General features: G+C 43.8%; 2 protein-coding genes across 5 annotated transcripts in view; one reads left to right on the plus strand and one right to left on the minus strand.

The window, feature by feature from the left end:
• The window catches only part of MUC6 (mucin 6, oligomeric mucus/gel-forming), a 44,749-nt gene extending 30,948 nt beyond the window's left edge, over positions 1 to 13,801 (plus strand). Inside the window, exons 32-42 of the mRNA XM_038139100.1 lie at positions 530 to 577; positions 1,104 to 1,394; positions 1,443 to 1,523; positions 2,956 to 3,366; positions 3,890 to 4,328; positions 4,839 to 5,266; positions 5,778 to 6,221; positions 7,886 to 7,888; positions 8,401 to 8,982; positions 10,251 to 10,353; positions 12,095 to 13,801. Coding sequence (XP_037995028.1) covers positions 530 to 577; positions 1,104 to 1,394; positions 1,443 to 1,523; positions 2,956 to 3,366; positions 3,890 to 4,328; positions 4,839 to 5,266; positions 5,778 to 6,221; positions 7,886 to 7,888; positions 8,401 to 8,982; positions 10,251 to 10,353; positions 12,095 to 12,272 — 3,008 coding nt within the window. The 3' untranslated portion in view covers positions 12,273 to 13,801. The remainder of the gene's footprint in view (positions 1 to 529; positions 578 to 1,103; positions 1,395 to 1,442; positions 1,524 to 2,955; positions 3,367 to 3,889; positions 4,329 to 4,838; positions 5,267 to 5,777; positions 6,222 to 7,885; positions 7,889 to 8,400; positions 8,983 to 10,250; positions 10,354 to 12,094) is intronic.
• Positions 13,483 to 24,463, minus strand: part of AP2A2 (adaptor related protein complex 2 subunit alpha 2) — a 44,679-nt gene continuing 33,698 nt past the window's right edge. For 2 of the 4 annotated variants that reach the window (XM_038139102.1, XM_038139101.1), the window contains exons 15-23: positions 23,865 to 24,028; positions 22,072 to 22,149; positions 21,107 to 21,189; positions 20,279 to 20,368; positions 19,359 to 19,482; positions 18,482 to 18,598; positions 18,250 to 18,319; positions 16,940 to 17,074; positions 13,483 to 16,182 (exon numbers count right to left, since the gene is read on the minus strand). In XM_038139102.1, the coding sequence (XP_037995030.1) occupies positions 16,105 to 16,182; positions 16,940 to 17,074; positions 18,250 to 18,319; positions 18,482 to 18,598; positions 19,359 to 19,482; positions 20,279 to 20,368; positions 21,107 to 21,189; positions 22,072 to 22,149; positions 23,865 to 24,028 (939 nt within the window). In that variant the 3' untranslated portion in view covers positions 13,483 to 16,104. The remainder of the gene's footprint in view (positions 16,183 to 16,939; positions 17,075 to 18,249; positions 18,320 to 18,481; positions 18,599 to 19,358; positions 19,483 to 20,278; positions 20,369 to 21,106; positions 21,190 to 22,071; positions 22,150 to 23,864; positions 24,029 to 24,463) is intronic. The other 2 variants (XM_038139104.1, XM_038139103.1) reach the window with 1 other exon arrangement.

Raw genomic sequence — 24,463 nt, forward strand, 5'->3', positions numbered from 1 at the left:
CTGTATCCTTCTCCCTGCAACTTCAGGGCTTTGGCTCTGGGGCACAGGCCTCTACTGAGGGTTCAGGCATCCATGAGTTCCTGCCCTATAGCTACCAATCAGATACAAGCTAAAACACCTCTCTTTTCTTACAGTGCTGCCCTGAGAATGCACAGTGGGGCAAGGGTGAACAAAAGGCAGGGAAACTGGAAACGCATCTCTAATTTACAGCTCAGGACACTTTTGAGTGAGAGGCATAACCCAAGGCATCATCTCCAGCCAAAGGATGCTTAGGCCCTGGCACATCCATGAAAAGTGCCATTCAACAAATATGACCTTGTGGACCAATGCTGACCCTGAGTGCAAGAGTCACCAGTGGAGGGTGGGCAAGAAAGTGTACACTGAACTCCAGGCTGAAGGGCTTTCACTTAAACCCACGTGCCAGATTTGTCTTAGTGTCGATCCTCCTTTGGGGAGATGCCACAACATGCTTTGCCTAGAATCCTTCCCAGGACTCAATCATTCTTTTCTCTCATCCCTTTCTTTGTAGCAAGGGAGCCAACCAAAGCTAAGATACCAACTACTAAAGTAGTAGCAGGTGAGTGCTCTGGTCATGAAAGAGATGAGAGTCATCCCTGGCCCATGCATCCATATCCCTTCCCTAGCCATGGTCCTCCCATGGATCCCTCCCAGAGAAGTCTGCAGCAAGCCAGTTTTAAACTACCAGTAAACAAGTGATACCTCTTCCCCACTCAGCTGTTCCAGGAAGAAGGAGATGAGATAAATTCCTAAAGATCAACCTTCAAAATAGTCAACAGCAAGCACTTAGAAAAAGAGAAACAGGAGAGGATGGAAGATATTTAGGATAATGGACAACTTTAGTAACTGAAAAAAACCAAAAAACAAAAAAAACCAAAAAAAAAAAAAAAAAAAAAAAAAAAAAAAAAAAAAAAAACAAAAACAAAAACAAAAAAACAAACCAAAATCCAACCAGATGTAGTGGGAACAAGGACTCCCATCCTAGCCCATTATTGAGCACAAAACCTCCAAAACAGAAGAGTCAACATAACCCAACTTCCAATAAGCCAGCAACAAACAACTGACCTGTGCTTCCCTCCTGGCAGCCTTCACCCGTGAACAGTCAACTGTGCCACACATCGGGCCACCTGTGAGCACACACAAGACCACGGCCACCACCTCCATCAGCAGCACCTCCAAGACCTCTGTCTCCACAGAAGTGCCTCTGGAAACAGCCTCTCCATATCTCAGCTCTCCACCTGGCCCCAGCAGCCCACTCAGCACCCGCCTGCCATCCACTGCCACCACTTCCACAGCCTCCTCCACAGCAGCTCCCAGCACCAGCCCCAGGCCCACACCTACAACCCTGAGGCCCAAGGCTTCTTCCCCAACAACCAGTGCTGCAAAGGAGTCTCCTGTCACAGAGTCCTCTGCACCCACCACAGCCAAAACCAGCACGCTGCCATCACCTGCTTCTTCTCCCTCCTCAACTGTGTCCTCAACATGGCTCAGCTCCACGCAGCCTGGTAAGGCTCCTGCCTGAACTCCATTTTTTATTCTTCCTGTCCAGCCACACAGGCTGCTTGCAGAGTTGTTTTAGTTTTTGCTTACTATGCCCCTTTCTCTTTGAATTGGAACATCTGGTATGGCCTTACTTTGTAAGGGCTCTGGGACACTGGTCTCTCCCATGGAGGTTGACTTGCCAGATCGGAGGGAACTGTGCTTAAGCTCTCCCTATGCCCTGAAGGGACACATGCACATGCAGATAGGGACCTCTCCAAAGAATAGGTGGTGGGATGTTGCCTGTTGGAGGCCACTGTATCCATTTCCTCCCTTTTTAATACAAATACCAGACAGCTTTAGACAGGACCCACTGTTTCAGTGCTCCCTTTTTCCCAGGGAATACTCATTGCAGCACAGCCCTGCTGATTTTTGTTTATATCCTAAATCTGAGGCCTCTGACCACCCCCATTTCCAGCCTCTGCTACCCTCATCCTCAAAGCTCTGTGCTTTACTTCCAGCAGCCTTCACCCATGAACAGTCAACTGTGCCACACATCGGGCCACCTATGAGCACACACAAGACCATGGCCACCACCTCCATCAGCAGCACCTCCAAGACCTCTGTCTCCACAGAAGTGCCTCTGGAAACAGCCTCTCCATATCTCAGCTCTCCACCTGGCCCCAGCAGCCCACTCAGCACCCGCCTGCCATCCACTGCCACTACTTCCACAGCCTCCTCCACAGCAGCTCCCAGCACCAGCCCCAGGCCCACACCTACAACCCTGAGGCCCAAGGCTTCTTCCCCAACAACCAGTGCTGCAAAGGAGTCTCCTGTCACAGAGTCCTCTGCACCCACCACAGCCAAAACCAGCATGCTGCCATTGCCTGCTTCTTCTCCTCCCTCCTCAACTGTGTCCTCAACATGGCTCAGCTCCTCTCAGCCTGGTAAGGCTCCCTCCTACCCATCCTGGTGCTTCCTGCTGCTCTCCCTTTTCCTCTCATCCTTTCCAGCCACACAGTCTGCTTGCAAAATTGTTTTCCTTTTTGCTCCCCATTCCCCCTTCTTTCTGATTAGGAACAGTTGTATGGTCTTACTTGGTCATGGCTCTGGGGCACTTGTCTCTCCCATGCAGCATTCTTGCCTTAAAAGAGACTGACTTTATGCTCACCTTGTTACTAAATGGAGACATTCATATCCAGACAGGGAGCTCTTCTAAGAACAGATACTGGGATCTTGCCTGTTGGAAGCTACTCTATCCCTTTCCTCCCTTTTTAGGACAGAAGCCAGACAGTGGCTTGTGGAGAAGACTCAAAATCCCAGTGTCCTTTTTTCCCAGAAATACTCACTGCATCACTGGGATTCCATTTTAAATTCTATCCACAATCTGAGTCCTCTGACCACCCCCATTTCCTACTCTTGTTTTCATCCTCAACCAATCTGTTTTCCTCCTGGCAGCCTTCACCCATGAACAGTCAACTGTGCCACACATCGGGCCACCTGTGAGCGCACACAAGACCACAGCCACCACCTCCATCAGCAGCACCTCCAAGACCTCTGTCTCCACAGAAGTGCCTCTGGAAACAGCCTCTCCATATCCCAGCTCTCCACCTGGCCCCAGCAGCCCACTCAGCACCCGCCTGCCATCCACTGCCACAGCCTCCTCCACAGCAGCTCCCAGCACCAGCCCCAGGCCCACACCTACAACCCTGAGGCCCAAGGCTTCTTCCCCAACAACCAGTGCTGCAAAGGAGTCTCCTGTCACAGAGTCCTCTGCACCCACCACAGCCAAAACCAGCACGCTGTCATCACCTGCTTCTTCTCCCTCCTCAACTGTGTCCTCAACATGGCTCAGCTCCTCACAGCCTGGTAAGGCTCCCTCCTACCCATCCTGGTGCTTCCTGCTGCTCACCTTTTCTTTTCATCCTTTCCAGCCACACAGGTTCCTTGCAGACTTGTTTTAGTGTTTGGTCTACGTCCCGTTCTTCTGATTAGGAACAATAGTATGGTCTTACTTTGTTATGGATCTGGGGCACTGGTTTCTGCCATGTAGCCTGGCCTGCCAATCACAGAGGGAACTCTTCTTAAGCTCTGCCTACTCCTTCATGGGACAGACACATGGATATTCACACAGGGTCCTCTTCCAGGAAGAGGTACTTGGATCTTGCCTGTTGGAAGACACTGTATCCATTTCCTCCCTTTTTCTGAAAGAATCCAGACAGCAGCTTGTAGACAGGACCCACTGAAAAAGTGTTCCCTTTTCCCCAGGAATATTTAGTACAGCACAGCAATGCTGTTTTTGTTAAAGTCAGCAATCTAAGGCTTCAGAATATACACATTTCATTTTTTCCTTGTCCACATCCTCAACTGACCTGTGCTTTCTTCCTGACAGCCTTCACCCATAAAGTGTTGACTGTGCCACATGCTGTGACACCTGTGACCACAGAGAAGACCACAGCTGCCATCTCCAGCAGCAGCACCTCCAAGACCTCTGTCTCCACAGGGAGCAGACCACCTAGCAGCACAGAAGTGCCTCTGGAAACAGCCTCTCCATATCCCAGCTCTCCACCTGCCCCCAGCAGCCCACTGAGCACCCGCCTGCCATCCACTGCCACCACTTCCACAGCTGCCTCCACAGCAGCTCCCAGCACCAGCCCCAGGCCCACACCTACAACCCTGAGGCCCAAGGCTTCTTCCCCAACAACCAGTGCTGCAAAGGAGTCTCCTGTCACAGAGTCCTCTGCACCCACCACAGCCAAAACCAGCACGCTGCCATTGCCTGCTTCTTCTCCCTCCTCAACTGTGTCCTCAACATGGCTCAGCTCCTCACAGCCTGGTAAGGCTCTCTCTTACCTGCCCTGCTGCTTCTGCCTGTTCTCCTTTTTCTCCTTTTCATTTCCACCAGTGCGGACCACTTGCATATTTTCTTTAAATTTGCTCTCTATTCCCACTTCTCTTTGAATCAGCAGTGTAATGTGGTTGTCATTTGGTATCGCCCTGGGCCTTCAGTCATTCCCACATTGGCCTCCATGTCAGTTCTGAAGTGGCCAAGCTTTATTGTGCTCCTATTGCTTGGGAGACCTGCACATCCATGCAGGATCCACTTCCAGAAAGAGGAAGAGGTATCGTGCCTGTTAAAAAGCAGCAAGTCACTTTCCTCCCTTTTTATGGGAAAAAAGAGGGCAGGTATAGGGCAAAGCCCATGGTCCCACCTCCCTCTCTCTGATAAATGTGCAGTGCAGCATGCTGAAGTTGTTGATGTTTGTCCTCCCAGTCTGGAGCTACAGCAACCACATTTGCATTAATTTATGCCCTCATCCACAACTCACCTGTGCTTCCCTCCTGGCAGCCTTCACCCATGAACAGTCAACTGTGCCACACATCGGGCCACCTGTGAGCACACACAAGACCACGGCCACCACCTCCATCAGCAGCACCTCCAAGACCTCTGTCTCCACAGAAATGCCTCTGGAAACAGCCTCTCCATATCTCAGCTCTCCACCTGCCCCCAGCAGCCCACTGAGCACCCGCCTGCCATCCACTGCCACCACTTCCACAGCCTCCTCCACAGCAGCTCCCAGCACCAGCACCAGGCCCACACCTACAACCCTGAGGCCCAAGGCTTCTTCCCCAACAACCAGTGCTGCAAAGGAGTCTCCTGTCACAGAGTCCTCTGCACCCACCACAGCCAAAACCAGCACGCTGCCATCACCTGCTTCTTCTCCCTCCTCAACTGTGTCCTCAACATGGCTCAGCTCCTCACAGCCTGGTAAGGCTCTCTCTTACCTGCCCTGCTGCTCTCCCTTTTCCTTTCATCCTTTCCAGCCACACAGCTTGCAAAATTGTTTTAGTGTTTGCTCTATATCCCCTTCTTTCTGATTAGGAACAGTAGCATGGTCTTACTTTGTTATGGATCTGGGGCACTGGTTTCTGCCATGTATCCTGGCCTGCCAATCACAGAGGGAACTCTTCTTAAGCTCTGCCTATTCCTTCATGGGACAGACACATGGATATTCACACAGGGTCCTCTTCCAGGAAGAGGTACTTGGATCTTGCCTGTTGGAAGACACTGTATCCATTTCCTCCCTTTTTCTGAAAGAATCCAGACAGCAGCTTGTAGACAGGACCCACTGAAAAAGTGTTCCCTTTTCCCCAGGAATATTTAGTACAGCACAGCAATGCTGTTTTTGTTAAAGTCAGCAATCTAAGGCTTCAGAATATACACATTTCATTTTTTCCTTGTCCACATCCTCAACTGACCTGTGCTTTCTTCCTGACAGCCTTCACCCATAAAGTGTTGACTGTGCCACATGCTGTGACACCTGTGACCACAGAGAAGACCACAGCTGCCATCTCCAGCAGCAGCACCTCCAAGACCTCTGTCTCCACAGGGAGCAGACCACCTAGCAGCACAGAAGTGCCTCTGGAAACAGCCTCTCCATATCCCAGCTCTCCACCTGCCCCCAGCAGCCCACTGAGCACCCGCCTGCCATCCACTGCCACCACTTCCACAGCTGCCTCCACAGCAGCTCCCAGCACCAGCCCCAGGCCCACACCTACAACCCTGAGGCCCAAGGCTTCTTCCCCAACAACCAGTGCTGCAAAGGAGTCTCCTGTCACAGAGTCCTCTGCACCCACCACAGCCAAAACCAGCATGCTGCCATTGCCTGCTTCTTCTCCCTCCTCAACTGTGTCCTCAACATGGCTCAGCTCCTCACAGCCTGGTAAGGCTCCCTCCTACCCATCCTGGTGCTTCCTGCTGCTCTCCCTTTTCCTCTCATCCTTTCCAGCCACACAGTCTGCTTGCAAAATTGTTTTCCTTTTTGCTCCCCATTCCCCCTTCTTTCTGATTAGGAACAGTTGTATGGTCTTACTTGGTTATAGATCTGAGTCACTTGTCTCTCCTATGCAGCATTCTTGCCTTAAAAGAGACTGACTTTATGCTCTCCTTGTTACTAAATGGAGACATTCATATCCAGACAGGGAGCTCTTCTAAGAACAGATACTGGGATCTTGAGTGTTGGAAGCTTCTACATCCCTTTCCTCCCTTTTTAGGACAGAAGCCAGACAGTGGCTTGTGGAGAAGACTCACAATCCCAGTGTTCCTTTTTCCCCAAAAATACTGCAGCGCTGGCAGTCCATTTTAAATTCTATCCACAATCTGAGTCCTCTGACCAACTCCATTTCCTACTCTTGTTTTCATCCTCAACCAATCTGTTTTCCTCCTGGCAGCCTTCACCCATGAACAGTCAACTGTGCCACACATCGGGCCACCTGTGAGCACACACAAGACCACGGCCACCACCTCCATCAGCAGCACCTCCAAGACCTCTGTCTCCACAGAAGTGCCTCTGGAAACAGCCTCTCCATATGCCAGCTCTCCACCTGGCCCCAGCAGCCCACTCAGCACCCGCCTGCCATCCACTGCCACCACTTCCACAGCCTCCTCCACAGCAGCTCCCAGCACCAGCCCCAGGCCCACACCTACAACCCTGAGGCCCAAGGCTTCTTCCCCAACAACCAGTGCTGCAAAGGAGTTTTTGATTCTTTCTGTCCAGCCACACAGGCTGCTTGCTGAGTTGTTTTAGGTTTTGCTCACTGTTTCCCCTTCTTTAAGTTATGGGACAGTGGTATGGCCTTACTTAATAAGGGCTCTGGGACACTGGTCTCTCCCATGGAGGCTGACTTGCCAGATCAGAGGGAACTGTGCTTAAGCTCTCCCTGTTCCCTGAAGAGACACATGCACATGCAGATAGGGTCTTCTCCAAGGAATAGGTAGAGGGATGCTGAATGTTGGAAGGCAATGTATCCATTTCCTCCCTTTTTCAGACAGAAACCAGACAGCTTCAGACAGGACCCACAGACCCTACTCCCTTTTTCCCAGGGAATACTCATTGCAGCACAGTCCTGCTGATTTTTGTTTATATCCTAAATCTGAAGCCTCTAGTCACCTCCATTTCCAACTTCTGCTGCCCTCATCCTCAAAGCTCTGTGCTTTACTTCCAGCAGCCTTCACCCATGAACAGTCAACTGTGCCAACTCCTGTCACAGAGTCCTCTGCACCCACCAGAGCCAAAACCAGCACGCTGCCATCACTTCCTTCTTCTCCCTCCTCAACTGTGTCCTCAACATGGCTCAGCTCCTCACAGCCCAGTAAGGCTCCTTCCTAGCCATCCTTCTCCTCCTTGTTCTTTCCAGCTCTCCTTTTTTCTGTCACTCCACCTATCCTCCATACCTCCACTGTTCGTTTCAAAAACCACATTCCAGTTCTGCATTTGTGCGGCTGCTTACTCCTCCATTACTTTGCAATTGACCAGTTTGGTTTCCCAGTGTAGTCCTGGGCTTTTGCACTGGCTCTGCTTGGGACATAGATAATTATTGTTCCCAGCAGGTTTCCTGGTACTGTGTTTTAGATGTGAGTCCCAGCCGGTGTTGATGGCACACAAGTGCTTTGGTGATTGATCAGGAGTGCCGGCTCCACCCCTGGGCCTCCTCTGTTTGTCCTTCTGCCAGCCAGGGAATGGGCATGGGCTGGTCACGAGTCCATCAGGGACACAGCCAGCATAGCTGGCCCAAAGCCAGTGTGCACGGATACCACTGCATACCACAGAATATCATGCTGAGCTGTACAGCGGGAGAGTAGGGCAGTTACTGCCATGTAGCCATTGCTTGGTGACTGGCTGGATACTGGCAAGTGGTGCAATGTGGTGAGGGACTGCCTTTGCATCTCATAGGTGGATCCTCATTTGGTTTTTACTTTCTTCATTTTTGAAAACTGTCGCTCTCTGGACTTGCATGGGTGTTCCTGCTTTGGCTTTTCTGATTCTCTCCTCATGTCTGAGCAAGGGGAGAGAAGTGTCCAGGCGGGCATCCTCAATTTTACCTGTGCCTTCCTCCTGGCAGCCTTCACCCATGAAAAGTCAACTGTGCCGCACATCGGGCCACCTGTGACCACGCAGCAGACCACGGCCGCCACCTCCATCAGCAGCACCTCCAAGACCTCTGTCTCCACAGAAATGCCTCTGGAAACAGCCTCTCCAAATCCCAGCTCTCCACCGGCCCCCAGCAGCCCACTCAGCACCCGCCTGCCATCCACTTCCATGTTTCCATTCTCTTCTGCTTTGTTCTCAACCGTCAGCACAATGTCTGAGCCTACATCTCTGACTACTTCCACCTTTAGGTCTGCTGAGAGCACTACACATCCTTACTTCCAAAACACCACATCGACTCCACATGGCAAAACATCTTCATTAGCTGTCCCTACCAGTATCTCTGCCCAGTCTAGGCCAGCGTTGATCCCAACAGTTTTGTCTACAACTGTTACCTTTGTTCCCCACGTTATCACAACAGCTTCTACAGAGTCAGTTGAACAGAGTTCCCTGCAAACCACAGCACTGACCACTGCCCGCACGACATCGCCTCCTCCTCTCACCTCCGGACTTTCAACATCCCTGTCCTCTGTTGTGCCATCAACAGTGCCACATGGTAATGTATCTCCATATCACCTCCTTTATCATGGATTTGCTTTGAATGCCTTTTTTTTTTGGATGAGTGTAGGAATTTTCTTTATGTATCCTTTGGCTATGATCCTGTTTGTACCCATTTGCTCATCTTTTCTTTTTGCCCTTTCTGCAGTTACTTTTCTAAAGCTATTGTCTGATGTCTTAGATTTCATACAGGTTCCCTGCTATTCAATATTTTAAACATTAAGAAGTGTGAGTTAAAGAGTCTGACAGGATGCACTTCAGGAGAGCCACACAACTTTCATTCTGTCATCTTAAAAAGCAGAGTAAGAAACTTCTTATTGGAATAGGCTATCCCCTCATTACCCTGCAGCCTTCCTGTTAGCTCTCACATGCTTTGCACACTTGGGCATATAGCTACAGCATCTTAGTCTACTGCCCAGTTAGTAGTTGTCTTATTTTCCAATTAAAAAAATCCCAAAGTCATACTACAGCATTAACTGAGCCTCTCCTGCAATAATGTTCAATAATCTATAACCTTTCTCTCAGCAGAGGACCTGACTGTGCTTAGAAGATCATTGTGCAGGATAAGGTGTGAGCGGTGTATGAATTGCCTTCATAGTTTTCAACATCTTTGTCTCCTTAATATAAATTTCAAACACTATCTTTGAACTCCTTGGAAAACTTGTGTTTTTAGTCAGCTTTCTGCTTCAAAAAGTGCTTAGTGTGGCGCTTCAACGCAGGAGAAAATATAACACTGACACATAGAATTGTTACCTAACATGTAGCATTACATATTCTCCCTAGCAAGGCAAGTTGTGAACTTCTGGCTACCTATAAATAGATCCTTAAAATGAGTAAATTAAGCAATTTTCAAATAAGTAAAGTCTGTGAACCAGAAATAATTCTACCAGAATGAGCCAACTGGTTGTTCTCTTTGCATCTTTTTGTTCTCAGAATAGGATTGGTTTTTCCATGCTGGCCTGAATGTGTACTATATTCTTAACAGGATTTTTTTGCTCATTTGTAATTCCAAAAACTTCTGTTTTCTTAAAAAAGAACTTTATTATTTTCTTTTGTCCTCCTCCAGGGTAAGCCTCTCCTGAAACTTTAGTGCCCAGTTTAAAACCTTCTCTTGCTGTGTAACTCACTTGTGACTTGTTAATTATCTCATGCAACAAGAATGGTTTTCCAGGAAACCAAATACGGAGGCTTTGGGCATCCAACAAAGGTCAGTCAAGAAGACCAAGATGAATTATAGCCGAAATTGTTTCTTTTTACATTTGACAGAGCGTTGTAGAGAAGTTGAATATGAAGAAGAAATAACTTACAAAGGCTGTTCCACAAATGTCACTTTGAGCCGATGTGAAGGATCATGTCCCTCTTCAACAAAGTAAGGATAACTGAGACTGTACAGTACTAAAGTTGTTTTCCTTATTTGGTCATCTGTAAGTAGGGAAATTTATAAACAACTATGCCTTTATAATTCAGGGTGGAAAATGTGGTTAGCATCCACCCAGCAATGTACAATGTTGCTGTATAAACCAGTTAACAGCAACAATAAGGACATTAATTACGTAGGGATTTACATCTGATCAAGGAAGGTCATCTCACTTCCTTAGGTTTTTGTTGTTTTGTTTTTAAAAAAAGCCAGACATCAATGCTCCAGGTTTGGAGGGCTATTTTGTTGTTTTGATGGTTGGGGGTTTGGTTTTGTTTGTTTGTTTTTTAAAGACTGAAAAAGTGGTTTAGACTATAAATACCTATTTCAAGTAGCTAAGACAGTAAAATAAGAAATTTCATCTAAGGTAACTAATGCCACTTCAGTTGTCTTATAACATGCTGCTAATAGTGTAATTCAGGTGTATTTTATAATTACAAGGGTACTATCTGAGCCTGTGCAGTTCTGCTGCCCATGAGAAGAATTTGACAGGAAATCAAGGCTTCGACAGAAGTAAACAGTGCAGCAGTATTAGAGTTCAGTTATTGGGGGGAAAAAAAAGTTACATTCCCAACAATCCAAGCCAATACAATGTTCAAGAGTGGAAAACAATGAAGAGTTCTGCTTTTGCAGGAACTAATTTAAATTAATCCTTACGCTAAAAGTTGTCCCCTTCAAAGCACATTCATGCGTCTCCCAGCACTCTGAAAACTGAGTGACTTTGTACTCTGAGAGTTGACAAAAGGGCTGTGAAACCTGGAGGAAGACTTTTAGAGTTAAGGTTTGTCTCAGTTGCTAAGAAAGTTGTGGTTAAAACCCAGTTTTAACTGAAACCAAACTTTCTCTGCTTCAAGAGGGTTTTCAAAAAAATAATTTTTTCTGTAACTCTCTTTTTCCCATACCCGAATTCTGGCCTGTTATCAATACAGTTTCCCACTGACAAAGAAAGGCAGAACCAAGGCCAGCAGGAGGCTGAACATGGTCAGGAATCAACAGCCTGGGAGCTGCAGTACTATAAGGACAGACTCAAATCCTTACCTGCCTATTCAAGCTCTCAACTTCACCTACCTGTGCTGTGAATTCAGCAATTATGTGCAAGCCTTCTACCTTGTTAGCTGACCTCACACCCAAACTGGCATCATACAGCCACCACCTCAGATTCCAGCACTAACTGTGCAGAGGGAGAAAGGGCTTTTCCTTGCTCTGTGAACTGCAAAAGGAACACACACAATGGAACACACACAATTCAGCATCTGTGAATTTATAGACTTTTTATAAACTCTTAAGTAGTCCAGTGCGCAGCTTTAACCAATTTAATCCCTAGGTACTTTGTAAATATTCAGAAGGCCAAAAAGAAACCAGGGGAATCAAATTCTATTACTTTTCAGTGAAGTCTGAGGACTAACAGGTGATGAGATCATAGAATCACAGACTATCCTGAGCTGGAAAGGACCCACAAGGATCATCGAGTCCATCCTGTTCACCAGAGTTTTTGCTTCATGAGAACTTAAAATGGAGTAATTTCCCACATTATTTGTAGTCCTGCCATTGACAGAACCATTTAGCTGAGGGCTGTGCTCTCTCCTCTAAACATGTCACCATAGGAAAGAAAGAAGTTCCTAAACTTGAAAGGCTGTGAGCCTAAAATGAATGCTGTAAACAAATGCTAACTGATTATCCCTCCCTTCCACAGGCTGGATGTTGAGACAATGACGGTCACCACAGCATGTGGCTGCTGCAGGCCACTTGAACTTCTTAAGAAGCAATTCCAACTGCCATGCCAAGACCCAGATAACCCTGAAAGAAGGCTGACCACAGAAATAATTGCATTTAGTGGCTGTGTGTGTAACTTTGACAGTTGCACACATTAGCCAGACCTGATGGCTGCAGCTACCATGTTTTGTAATTAAACCCCGATCACAAGTTAATCCTTCCACAGCTCATTGCTGGGTTCTCTTGTACTGATTACACAGGACAGCCTTGCTGTCAGGCTGCCTGAGCAGCTGCCTGGACTACCAATGGAATTATCTGATAAATTATTCCTGATCAGGAGCAGGGTGGGGGTGCACAGGAGGAAAGAAAGAACAGGCACAGAAAAAAAGAACATGCTCAGGAGGCATGTTCTTCCCTCCTGGGAATCAGGAGGGAAGACAAGAAACTGTTTGGCCTTGCTCAGGGTGATTTATTCAACCAGAGGATAAAACCTGGCCCATGCTCTGGGCAGTATCAGAAATTTAATGTTCAAATAAAGTAGAGGGAGCTGAATTTGCTTTCTCCTTTCTCCTTATTTGACCTATTATTTTAACTGAAAAATAGTCTGTTAGGTTCACTACAGTCAACTTGGCCCTGTGGAAGAGCCCACTACTTGAGTGGGAAAAGGGAAGTGACCTGTTCCCTGCCTTTGAAGGTGGACACAGCATGTGTCTCATCATCCACAGATGAGGTTGGAAAGCAAGGTGCTACATGACCCAAAAGTGAATGGCGAGGTTTCCACAAGCACCCTTAGTGTGGTGGGACATTTCTAGAAACAACTACCGCACACAGAACGGCTTCGGGATAAAGCAGGAAGCTGAGGGCGTTTCTCTGCAAGAAATCAAAGCCCACAGGCCTCTAACAGGATACAAGTGGTTCACTCACAAGCAATTTCTACTTGCTGCCACTCCAGACAATCTTTACTTTGTTTGCAAGTCATTTAAGAAAAAGCTGTACGATGGCAGAAAAGCTCAGTGCCCTTTTTCCCTTTTAGCAAGTATAAGAGAAGAACCTGAAGCATACATTTAAAGCTTAAATGAGGCTAATTAGCAGTTTAGATTACTCCTCTTCTACAGTGCCATCAACCCTGCATCCAGTACAGGTGTGTGCTGCTTAGCCTCCACCTTACCCCACTATCAGAGCAGTTTCCTGCAGTAAGCACTGCTCATGTACTTACTGCTGGTAAACACTCTAGGGAGAAAGATTTTACACCTGGGGTTTTTTAAAAATAGAGTATTTATAACTTGAAACCAAACAAGAACACAACAACCATTCCATGAGAATATTTTTTACACCTTCATGCCCCCAGACAAAAAAAGGACAGTTTCATCACTGTTCTAATCATTTATTTAATCTTAATATGTTCTTCTGATGAATATAGTCTAATATATAGTCTTCTATATGAAAATTCTCCACTTAATTTGACAGAACTTTGTTTTATACAAATAAGACAATCACCATAAATGTTACATACTGGAGTGTAGGTCAAGAATGAACATATGCTACCTGCTTTGCTATTCAGTTATTTTCACATGTCAATGCCTGAAAATACTGCACTTAAAAACAATAACACTGTTTACTGCAGAAATTACTTTGTCTGCTTGACAGGATACATCACTGGTAAGTTAACCATCATTCACAAAAAAAATAAAATCAAGTATTTGTCTTTAATTTGTTCACTTTTCTGCTCATGGCTTCATTGAGCTGACATTTAATACAAAGAGTGAACAGTCATAAGCTTAACACAGTCACCACTGAAAAGACACTTTCCCTTACCCCCCCCTCCTTCCCACATTTTAATGCACATTTTAGCACAGCTTGAACCAAAGCGAAGTGAAATAAAGTAGTGCAGTGTCTCAAGGTGTCCTTTAATGAGGGCACAGAACATTTTTCAGAGGGACAGATATACAACAGGATTTGGAAAATACAAAAGAGAACCTCCTCCTCTGTCTCTGCTAAGACTCCCTTTAGTTCAGCACATCAGATTTTAACAGAGCAGCCAAGAGCATGGTTAACATAACAGGACTAATAATGAGACACAGAACATCGTGAAGCCAAAACAAAAGGTATTTGCCATCAGTATTTGCCAACTGCCCAACCTGCAGGAACCACTCACCAAGATTTTCAATGACAATATTTATGATTAAAGAGTCTTAAGTAAGAAGAATTTGAAAGGCCATAAAGGGGCCAGTTGTTCAAGAGAACTTTTGCAGAAAGACCAGGCCTTTAGCCTAGTACCAGGCCTTTAGCCTAGTTTTCAGCCTTAATATTCATAGTTACCAGCCATTTCTGGAAAAACAAAACACATCCCCCAAAATCCACACATCACAGCCAAACCTTTGTTCCTCATTTTTCACTTTTACTCAAGTAAGTGATCAGGAGCCTTCAGCCAAACCAAGTGATAATCTCCCAGTTCCATCATTTAAGCTCAAAGCACTGAAGACAAAAAGCAAGGCACACTCGATGGAAAATCCTATCCCCTGCTGAGCATGGGCAACATGACAGCAGCCTCATTTAAATGTATTTTCAGTGTCACCACCATGACTCAACAGCACCTTCATTTCCTGGGCACATTTGTCTGTATGTGTTGTGACACAGCAGTCCCAGGCTTCCTTTCAGTGACCATGAGGAAATCTTCACCTGAGGTTCCCTCCTCCTGTCAGCAGGAGCTGATTTTGTTCACCATGATCTGGAGCTCTTGCTGACACCAGCCCAGGGTTTCTAACTGGGCCACCTCACCTGCTTTGGTTTAGCAGCTTCTGTTGCACCTCAAGGCTTGAGGAGCGTGAGCCAAAGTTTCTGTCCACTGACTTCTGCAGAGAGGCTGCAAAGAGTTTGATGTGAAACAAAGTACAAAGACTTCGGCTGTAAAAACCTCTAGAAAAGCTGAACACTTTTGGCTTTTCTACTTTCAGTTTCAACAGAAGATTTCTATACCATTTTGGACATTTTTACCACTGACAGAAAGGAAACTGCCTAGCTATCAGTTATTCAACTCTTGAGTCTGAACATTAATGTACACTGGGGAAAAGATATTGATTAAAATTACATTTTCACCTAAGAGTGCATGCCTTACAGCCCTTCATGGGCCCATTTCTTCCCACTTCTTTTATAAAATACTAGTTTCTGCAGTTAATTGTATCACATCATTAGGACTATTACTTGTCAAGTCTGATGGTAAACAGAAAAGACATAGAACAGAATATTTAACTTCACTGAGAAACAATGAACAAGTATATATTCATTCACCCCCTACCACAGCAGCTCACCTCATTAATGGAGATAAGCAGGAGGATTAAGAATAGGTTTTGTGTTCAATCCAAAGATCAGAAAATATTAGGATGTAAAATATTACAAGATTAATACTTTTAAGACTCTGGTCCTGTGGCATTTTTCAAATACAAAGACTGGCAACACAACATAAATGTTCACTTTAATCAGATTCAAACACATCTTCAAATCTGCCCTTCCATCCAGTAGACAACTTGTGGCAATGCTCAACTTTACAAAGTTTTGACTCTGCATTAGCATGGGAATTAACCTTCCTGAGCAGCAGTACATTGGTTTCTTTCAGCTCAGAGCAGAGGAAGTATCTCTTAAAGGTACTGAAGCAGAAGGTTTTTGAGCTATTTTCAGATGAAATCCTTGATTGCCACAACTAAAACCATTTCCCTTCAACAAGTTTAAAAGCCTGACCTCTGCAAAAAAAAGGAGCAAAAGATAGCCCTCCCACCCTTTATGTAACACACTAAAAGCCATTTTTAATGGAAAAAGTCACTTCCCTGTACTGTACATTTTATAGTCTTAATTTCAAACAAGGGTCAAGTCCTATTAAGGCAGGGAGCTGGTATTGGTTAACATTGCAGTACTCAGACAGTGATGTACAAGACATTTATTTGCAGTATGATGACAGTGATATAAGTGGAAAAACCAAAACTGACATGGTTAATATTAAAACTGTTCTGACAGCAATTCACATAATCTCTGAGATACAGCTTCTTTACTTGTTCGTAGTGTGAGCCTATACATCTGAAAAAGAACATAAAATACTATTTAAACAGTTTGACATTAAAGGAATGCACAGTCAACACTGAACACTAACAGTTACCTCTTACTTGCTTTGTAATGAAAAAGATCTCAACCCACTCAGAGGCAGCAAGCCACTGAGCAACACAGCTTTTTCAAACCACTGAACCAACTGAACCAACCCTATCTTCAAACCCTTGTTGAGAATTACTGTTACTCAAGTATTGTTGGGCTTTAACAGAAAGGTGTTGTCCAGAGTATCTGTTAAAGATGAGCAAATGCTGTGGAAAAGTCTAAAGGGTTGTACCCTGTTTAACCACTTCTTCAGGGAACAGAAGACACAACCACCCAAACTCTATTTTTAATCCTCAGTTAATTTTGGTAACACCTCTGTCAAAAAAGCCTTAATAAAAATACTCCTAGTTGTACTCGCTTGCTTATGCTTTCCTCTTTTAGCCAATTACTCTTTTAATCATTTAAAGTAGCAAAAGGAAGCATATTTAATCTGGTCCAAAGTGCACAAGACAGTCTGGAATATTACAACAATCTCTTCCAAGAGGAAAAGAGAATTGCTCTGAAGAAGCAGCTTACCCAGCTGAGCCAGGACTAGCTGCTACAATTTCATTTCTTGTTGGAGTCTGCAGTCATAAGCAGCTATTGCAGTAGTGGTTTTTAAATATCTTAAAGGAGTTTCAGATACACAGAAATACTTAGTTCAAATGAGAACTTGTATCTAAGCTGGAGATAGTTACACAGATACCTGTGCCTGGAGGTTGGGTTCAAGGCGCAGCAAGCATCCAATCTGAGTGGTTTTTGTGTGTATGATACCAGCACCAACAAAGTTAGCAGGATTGGGATCTACCTCCTCAAGCAGAGCTGATCCAAATCCAATTATCTGTGAAAGAAACCAAGAAGATTTAGATGTGGGGAGAGGAGGACACAAATACCAAGTATAACCAAACAGTCAACATCAAATAGCAAAACAAGGAGGAAACTAATTTTGAAGTCTTCAAGACTACTTTATTACTACAAATTTTTGAATGCTGACCCTGATAAATGAGCTATTCTGTAAATAAGGCTCTTTTCAAAAGCAACTGAGAAGCAAGTTGAGATTTAACATCAGTCTCCCTCGGTTTTGATACAGCCATTCCTGTACACAGTCATTGTTCCTGTTACACATTCCTGTTACACAGTCACTTCTGTTTTGCCTAATGCAGCCAGAAAGTCACTTCTTTTCTAACCAGTACCTCAAGTACAAATTAAGGCTCGAACTATCTTCCAATTCAGTTTTAAGCAGTGAATCTTTCTTAAACAGCTCCAAGTCTCCAGCTGCTACTGAAGACTACATCTATTTCAAACCACAGCTAGAAGCTGTCCATTCAACTCAGCACTGCCACGACCTATCCCATAGCATGGACTCACACTTTCACAGGATGATCCAACTGCCATATAAAAATGCATAAAGTTTGCTTATACCACATGCTAATTTGGGCTGGGAGAGAGTTGATTTTCTTCTTAGCAGCTGGTATGGGGCTGTGTTTTAGAGTTCTGCCCAAAAGAGTTGATAACACAGGGATGTTTTAGTTATCACTGAGCAGTGGTTACACAGAGCCTAGGTCTTTTCTGCTCCTCACCCTATGAGTTAAGAAGCTAGGGATGCACAGGGAGCTGGGACAGGACGCAGCCAGGACAGCTGAACAATGGGAGATCCAATACTGCAAGATGTCCTGGCTCAGTATGTAAGGATGGGAAAAGAAAGGAGGATGTTTAGAGTGGTGTTGTTTTGCCTTCCCAAGTAGCTGTTAAATCTGATAGAGACGTGCTGCCCTGGGGGTGGCCAAACACCTGCCTGGCAGTGGGAAGCACTGAATTAATTCTTTGCTTTGCTTGTGTGCATGGCTTTTCCTTTACCTATTGAACTCTCTTTACCTCAACCCACACATTTTCTCACTTTTACCCTTATTCTCTGTCCCATTCCACTGCGTGGTGCTTTAGGTGCCAGCTGGGGTTAAAACATGACCTGCCACTGGCCTGTATGCTATGAATTAAAAATATCACAGCACCACCCACCTTTGCTTTCGTGATCTCTGCATCCATCGGGTGCTTTGCTTTGAAGATATTCTGTACTTCCTGTTTGGGACTGCAAGACAAGGCAAGACAAATACATTATGAACAGCATTTCCAATAGCAATTCATTCTACTGAGAGAGCTCATGGCTTACAGGATTGAGTATGGGATGAGGCACTGCATATACCTTTCTCCTCCCTTGCCCACCACAAGAGGCCCAAGTATAGAGTCTTACTTGCTTAGCTGCTTCCAACGCTGAAAAAAGTCTTGAGAAGACATCTCTGTTGGCTGGAAAAATTTATTCAGAGTAATAGGTAATTTTACTGAAAGATTTTGAAATGTTCCGCCGTACCTGCAGATGGAAGAGAAAAACCACAGTGCATGTGGCAGCCTCAGCAGTGTCAGCAGAAATCAACCAAGCAACTGAGGAACTGTTTATGATCAAAATCCATCAACTGCACATGACATTTCTAATATACAGTTTCAATCCACTGTTAAATAAATTTATTTTCTCTCCTTACATGGCAATAGATGAATTGGCAGAACTGCTTATAATAAGTTTCTCTCAGTTTTAGCATAGGTTTGTCCTTCTAGATAGCACCCTAAGGGGCGAAAATACATCCTTGTAAAAACATACCAATAAAAACCAGTTTAGACTAGAAAAACAGCATGTAGCCCAGAACTCAGGATTTTATAAAGCTGAGCTGATGTGGACAGAACAAGATTCTATTTCTGGTTGCATACACTTCCAGGCCAAGTTATTTGCAGAAATGTTCTTGGTTTCCAGAAGGGAGAAGTTACTGCGTATATTCCTGTCAAGACATTTTAAGCAAACAGGAAGACTGCTGTTTTACAGTGATACCAGAGACAGAAGTCATGGAGACATTTTATCAGTAGCTCCTTCTTAACTGTTTGGTTTGGCTGGGGTTTTAAACCACATTGTTCCAAGTGGATTCTCCCTAGCACCTTAAAGCTTCATTAGATAAAATTTTCAAATTATCTACCCAAAAGAGCCTTTTGTGTCCATATTTTGCATTTCAGTTAAGAGGGCCATGCCAAATTTAACATCTTTCCCCTAATTAATTCACTAACATTTGAATCCTTTGTTTTACCTGAACTGAATGTTCAGGATTGGAGCTTCCATGAAGTCTGACACACATTCGATGTTCACAACCTGCTGAACTTGTGCACCTCCATCCACTGTGGGGTCAACAGGTTTTGTCTGAAGATTCAGGCTTAGAAAAGTAGTTAAGGAAACAGATCAATGAACTGATAACATAAAAAATTCAAATCTTCCAAGAAACTCTGTGGGAAATTAACATCATGTTTCCACTCATTCTCTGTGTGCCCCTGAACATTTAAAGCTCAGGTTTTTTGTACAAGAAAAGAGTTTGTGGGGGTTCTTTTCTGTTTGTTGGGGTTTTTCATATTGACACATATACAAGTAATAACTCTGAAAATTCTCAGTTAATTGGATATTCTTAAAGAAAGATGCCCTTAAAAAGGTGTGAAGGCACAGAGACATCACAATAAAAGCCACAGGACTATTTTGAACATGACAGAGATGCCTTGAGTCAAACAAGCCTGATTACTTATCTCCCAGAAATCTTGAATTTGCAATACCAAGCAAAAGGGACCAGCCATGAATTAAGTACCATCATCTTGGCATACATTCCACCTCTGTGTCAAGTTTTAGGTTATCTGCTAATGCAGTACTCAAAGGACACATTTCTACCTCTGCTACTTCATGTCAGTGGCAAAAGCTACAGTTCCAGTGCATATTTATTCAGCCTAATTTCTTGTTATATCAAAAGTAAAATTTGTGTTTATAACCAGGGCTTTAAGGAAAGAATCTTTCATCCCTGCTCAACACTTGACCTTCCTATGAGAACTTCAGAGAGCTATCAGCAAGTTTCTCATTTCTTCATGTTCAAGGACACTGTGCCTTGATCCAACAGATTTATTATATTGTGCAGCAATAAACCACAAAAATCTAATAAGAACAGACAACCGCTACTACATTGAAGGATATTTGACTGAAGTTCATCTGAGCAGATTACTGTTGGAGTAAAATTCAAGAACTGTGTTGATGTCTTATTACCATAGAATATGAACATACGTCCTGGAAAAAGAAGAACGAGACATCAGAATTTTTAGGTCATGTAATTGCATTGAACTACTCGTGCTTCAATTCCTTAACACATTGTCTTTCTAACTTTCTTTAAAACCACTTTTAAGAACAAAATACACTTTACAGGTTTATCTCACCAAGACATTCACAGTTCAAAATGCAGCAATTTAACCACGCCATTAGATCTCTCCTACAGTAGCTGTCACACAGGCAGTTAAATCATCAGTGAAGTCTTTCAATTGCTGGAGAATTTTGTTAAGATGCTACTATGCCACCAAGAGTTTTACAGAAAGGGAGAAGCAAGAAATGCTATTGCTAGCCTGTGTTCAAATTCCATCTCCTTCCTAGATGGTTCCAGTATCTTGTGTATTCAATCCAATCTGAAATGTTTGTGTTTCATATCATAACAATAAGATATACTGCAAGATATAAATTTTGAGAAGAATGGTCCTTTATAAACCTGGTTGCACCAGCCATACAACCAGGCAGCATGAGCTGGAATGCTGGAGCTTAACATCTCTATTTCATATCAGCTACCAAAGCAATCAAAAAATTTAAGGAAGCAAGAGCCCACACAAAGGCCAGAGATGCACAGCAGTGGGAGCTGTAAAACAGCTGAGGCCTATAATGCCATTTCCCTCTTCAGTAGCTGAAAAGTGAGTCCTGTCTGGAATATCATACTGGCATTGTGATTGATAATGCAGCCAACCACGGCACTACAGATCTTACCCAGGTTCTGTCGAAATTCAGATTTCAAGCCAATTTGTAGCAACTGATTTTCAAATAAGACTCCATTATTTTTACACACAAACCTAGGGGAAGAGAGGGAAAACATGTTTTAAATTGAGCCACATTGAACAATATTTAGAACCACAAAATTCAGGGTTTACACAGAGGATGAAGATTGCGGTTAACCTAGAATGCATCAATCTGTGAGAGAGGCCTTTGCAGAAAACTGCAGTTAGAAAAGACAATTTTACATCAAGAACCATCACTTGTAGGACACTAAAAGAACTGACATTTTTATTTGATAGGCTGTCTGAGAAACTATGAAGGAAACCACAATATGCTATATGCACACACACTGTCTAATAAAGGACCAGGCAACAGGATTTTTCTTTTTAGTCTTGAGAACTTCTGAAACTCATTAGGTTCATGTAGAATTGAAAAGTTTGAAGCTTTGACTGTTTAAACCTGAAAGAAAAAAACCCTCCTTGTTTTATCATGTCTGTATCACCTAAGCCAACTAGAGATGTACTTTTTCCATTGTGAGAGAGGAAGCCCATTCTCCAGTGATCCAGTCCTATCACCCTTCACTTAAAAGTAGAAGAGGTGGTCAGCTAACATCTGCCTTTTGCATCCAAGGCACTTAAAACACACTCCCAAATACCAGTACTTTTGACAAGTACTCTGTTTTTTATTTATTTCCAAATAGTTGCAAAAACTTAACATACAACTGGCATTGCCTCATTTTAGAGCAGTGTGTGACAGCACTGACTTGTAAAGAAGACTCTAACCTGTGTATTCATGAGCCTGTCACAAAATCCACAGCATCCACAGAGGTGCTCTAGTCACAAGTCTGACAGTACATGTTTCTTTAGTTTTGCTGGTATTAAGTTAATGAACAATATAGTTTTGTTTTATAACTATATTCTGGAAATTGCCCAGCCTTGCAAGGTTTTAGTATTGCTTACTTGTGAAAAAGCTCATCAGCATCATGCACAGTATCAGCTGGTTCCTCAGAAACTACCTCAGATGAAGCCAGGTCAGGGCTAGTTCAGGCAGCACAAAGGAAGAAAGGCAGTAGCGACAGAGACAGCAGGAGTTAGTAAAGACAGCTTAGAGCTTAGTTACTTCTTTTACCTCCTTCCTCAAAAATGGCACTGCTGAGCTTAATGCACGAGAAATTGATTAGCTGCCCTAGCTCAGTACCCTAGAAAGGTTTTAGGCATTAGGCAATGTTTTCCCCCACTTCTCTCCCCCATCCCACCCCAACTGTTAGAAAACAGCAATCCTTCACGAAGACAGCTGAACGTGTTCAGTAAACGTAAACCTCTTACAGAACCAAGTCCTTTTAGGTGATTAACTGTGACAGCAAAAGTGTTTAAGTTCAAAATCAAAAAGGTAGCTGCAAATTAACTACTACAAAGGTGTGCTTAAAAGCAGAGGCCTCATCAACCTTAGACACCCTTCTAATTACAGGTGCACAATCCGTTCCTAAAAACACACAAGTATTAAGCATAGGCGAGAGTACACAGGCACACAGAGAATGACTTACCCAAGCAACAGATTTAGAAACAATAGTGACAACAGCACTAAGAAAAGGCAGGAAACTGTAAAAAGCAACTTCTCAGTATCATTAAGAGAAGCATTTAATAATCTACCGACAGACCAAGGAATTGGGCATTGGTATACTTTCTTCTGCAGAGAGAGAAAACTCTTTTTATGTAACATTTGCTTATGAAACTACTAGCATTGGTTCCTCTTTTTACTCTCTTAAAAAAAAAGGCAGCATGAACAAGCTTGTGTAGATTCCTAAAGCCCTGGTTTTGTGTTGTATGATCAAGGATCTCTTCTGACTTCCAGCAGAAACACAGGATAAAGTATTAATCACTGCAAACCTGTATTAATGCATTGCCTGATATAAAATTTTGATGCAAGTGCCAATGATCCAGGGAGATCAGTTTCCCTAATTATGTCCTTTATATTAAGATGCATTGAAAATTTGTTGTGCCAGCACCCAAAATTTGGTCTTTGACAACAGTAATACGCTCTTGTCCAGTAAGACAACTGATTTTAAAGACATTCTGTGATTTTATGCTGTTCATTCCCAAAAATTTAGCCAAATAATATTTGAGAGTAGCCACAGGGACTTTTAGTAATAATGGCGTTAATAACACATTGTACCTACACTACACTTGCTAATGTAATGGTAGTATCAAATCCCCTTTAAAAAAAAAAAGAAAACCACTTGTTCTTTATCCCCCTTTTGACACCCCTTTGTCAGACAGCAGCAGAACAACTGAAGTGTGGCATTAAAATCTGGGAAGCAGTATCTCTGGATACCATCCATCTCACTGTTTCAGCAGCAGCTTGCCGTAAGTGGAGAGACAAGAATACTTTATGAAAAGAAAATAAGAGTAAATGTATTCATATCAGGACAGATAACCCCCACTTCAAGATGTATGGAGATGCACAAGCAGCTTAATTTAACAAAGAAGCAAAAGCAGCATGAAAACCAGACACTACTGTGTGGCAAATAACCTCAGGTTGAGTACTACAGACTCAATTTTTCCATTAGAAGAGATATTCAATAAAGACAGCACATCAAGCAGAGTGTCCAAGAACACCTCTCTTGCTGCAAAATTACCATCCAGGAATGCACTTAATATGCTGGAACAAAAGCAAAAGTTACATGTGCTTTTCCTTCAGTCCTGTTTCAACAGACAAATTCTCCTTCAAATTCCTTTCAGGGTGACTTAATTACCTCGCAAAGTTGTCATCAGAACCAGGAGCAAGAGGTGCAACTGCAGAAGCTGAATCTGAAAAGACATCCACGAGCAGGCTACCACTAGAGGAAGGTGGGGGAGCTGAATTGGTGACAGGGGCAGCACCCAGACCCAGCAGATCCGCCGATGGAGAAGGAGTAGACTAAGGAAGACAAGACACTTCGGTGTTACACTGCAACAAAACTACAATAAAGCTGTCTCGTTTGCATAGACAACTAAGCTATGGCAAAGTGCTTCTCCCCACCCCAAATCAAGGTTTGAATGGATGTAAAAGGGTTCACAAATGCAGCAGTTACCACGCTGAGTTTCAACTTAAGATCATTTACAGGTGTGGTTTTCTTTTTTTTCCTCTGAAGAGAGTTATGTCCATCTAACCGTTAAATAAAAGCAAAACCAAAATTCATCTGTTTAAAATCTGGTTCTGCAGAAGAAAAATTACAAAGATGACAGTTCTTCCCCCTTCTCTTTTCCCATTAGTTTCAAGGGAAAGTAAGTACTGTAGGGAATAAAATTCCCATGTTGTTTTTCTTTCATGAAGAACCCATCAAGAAAGCAAGTGGCTTTTATACAAAGCTAA

This window comes from Motacilla alba, chromosome 5, assembly GCF_015832195.1.
Source record: "Motacilla alba alba isolate MOTALB_02 chromosome 5, Motacilla_alba_V1.0_pri, whole genome shotgun sequence".
Classification (NCBI taxonomy): Eukaryota; Metazoa; Chordata; class Aves; order Passeriformes; family Motacillidae; genus Motacilla; species Motacilla alba.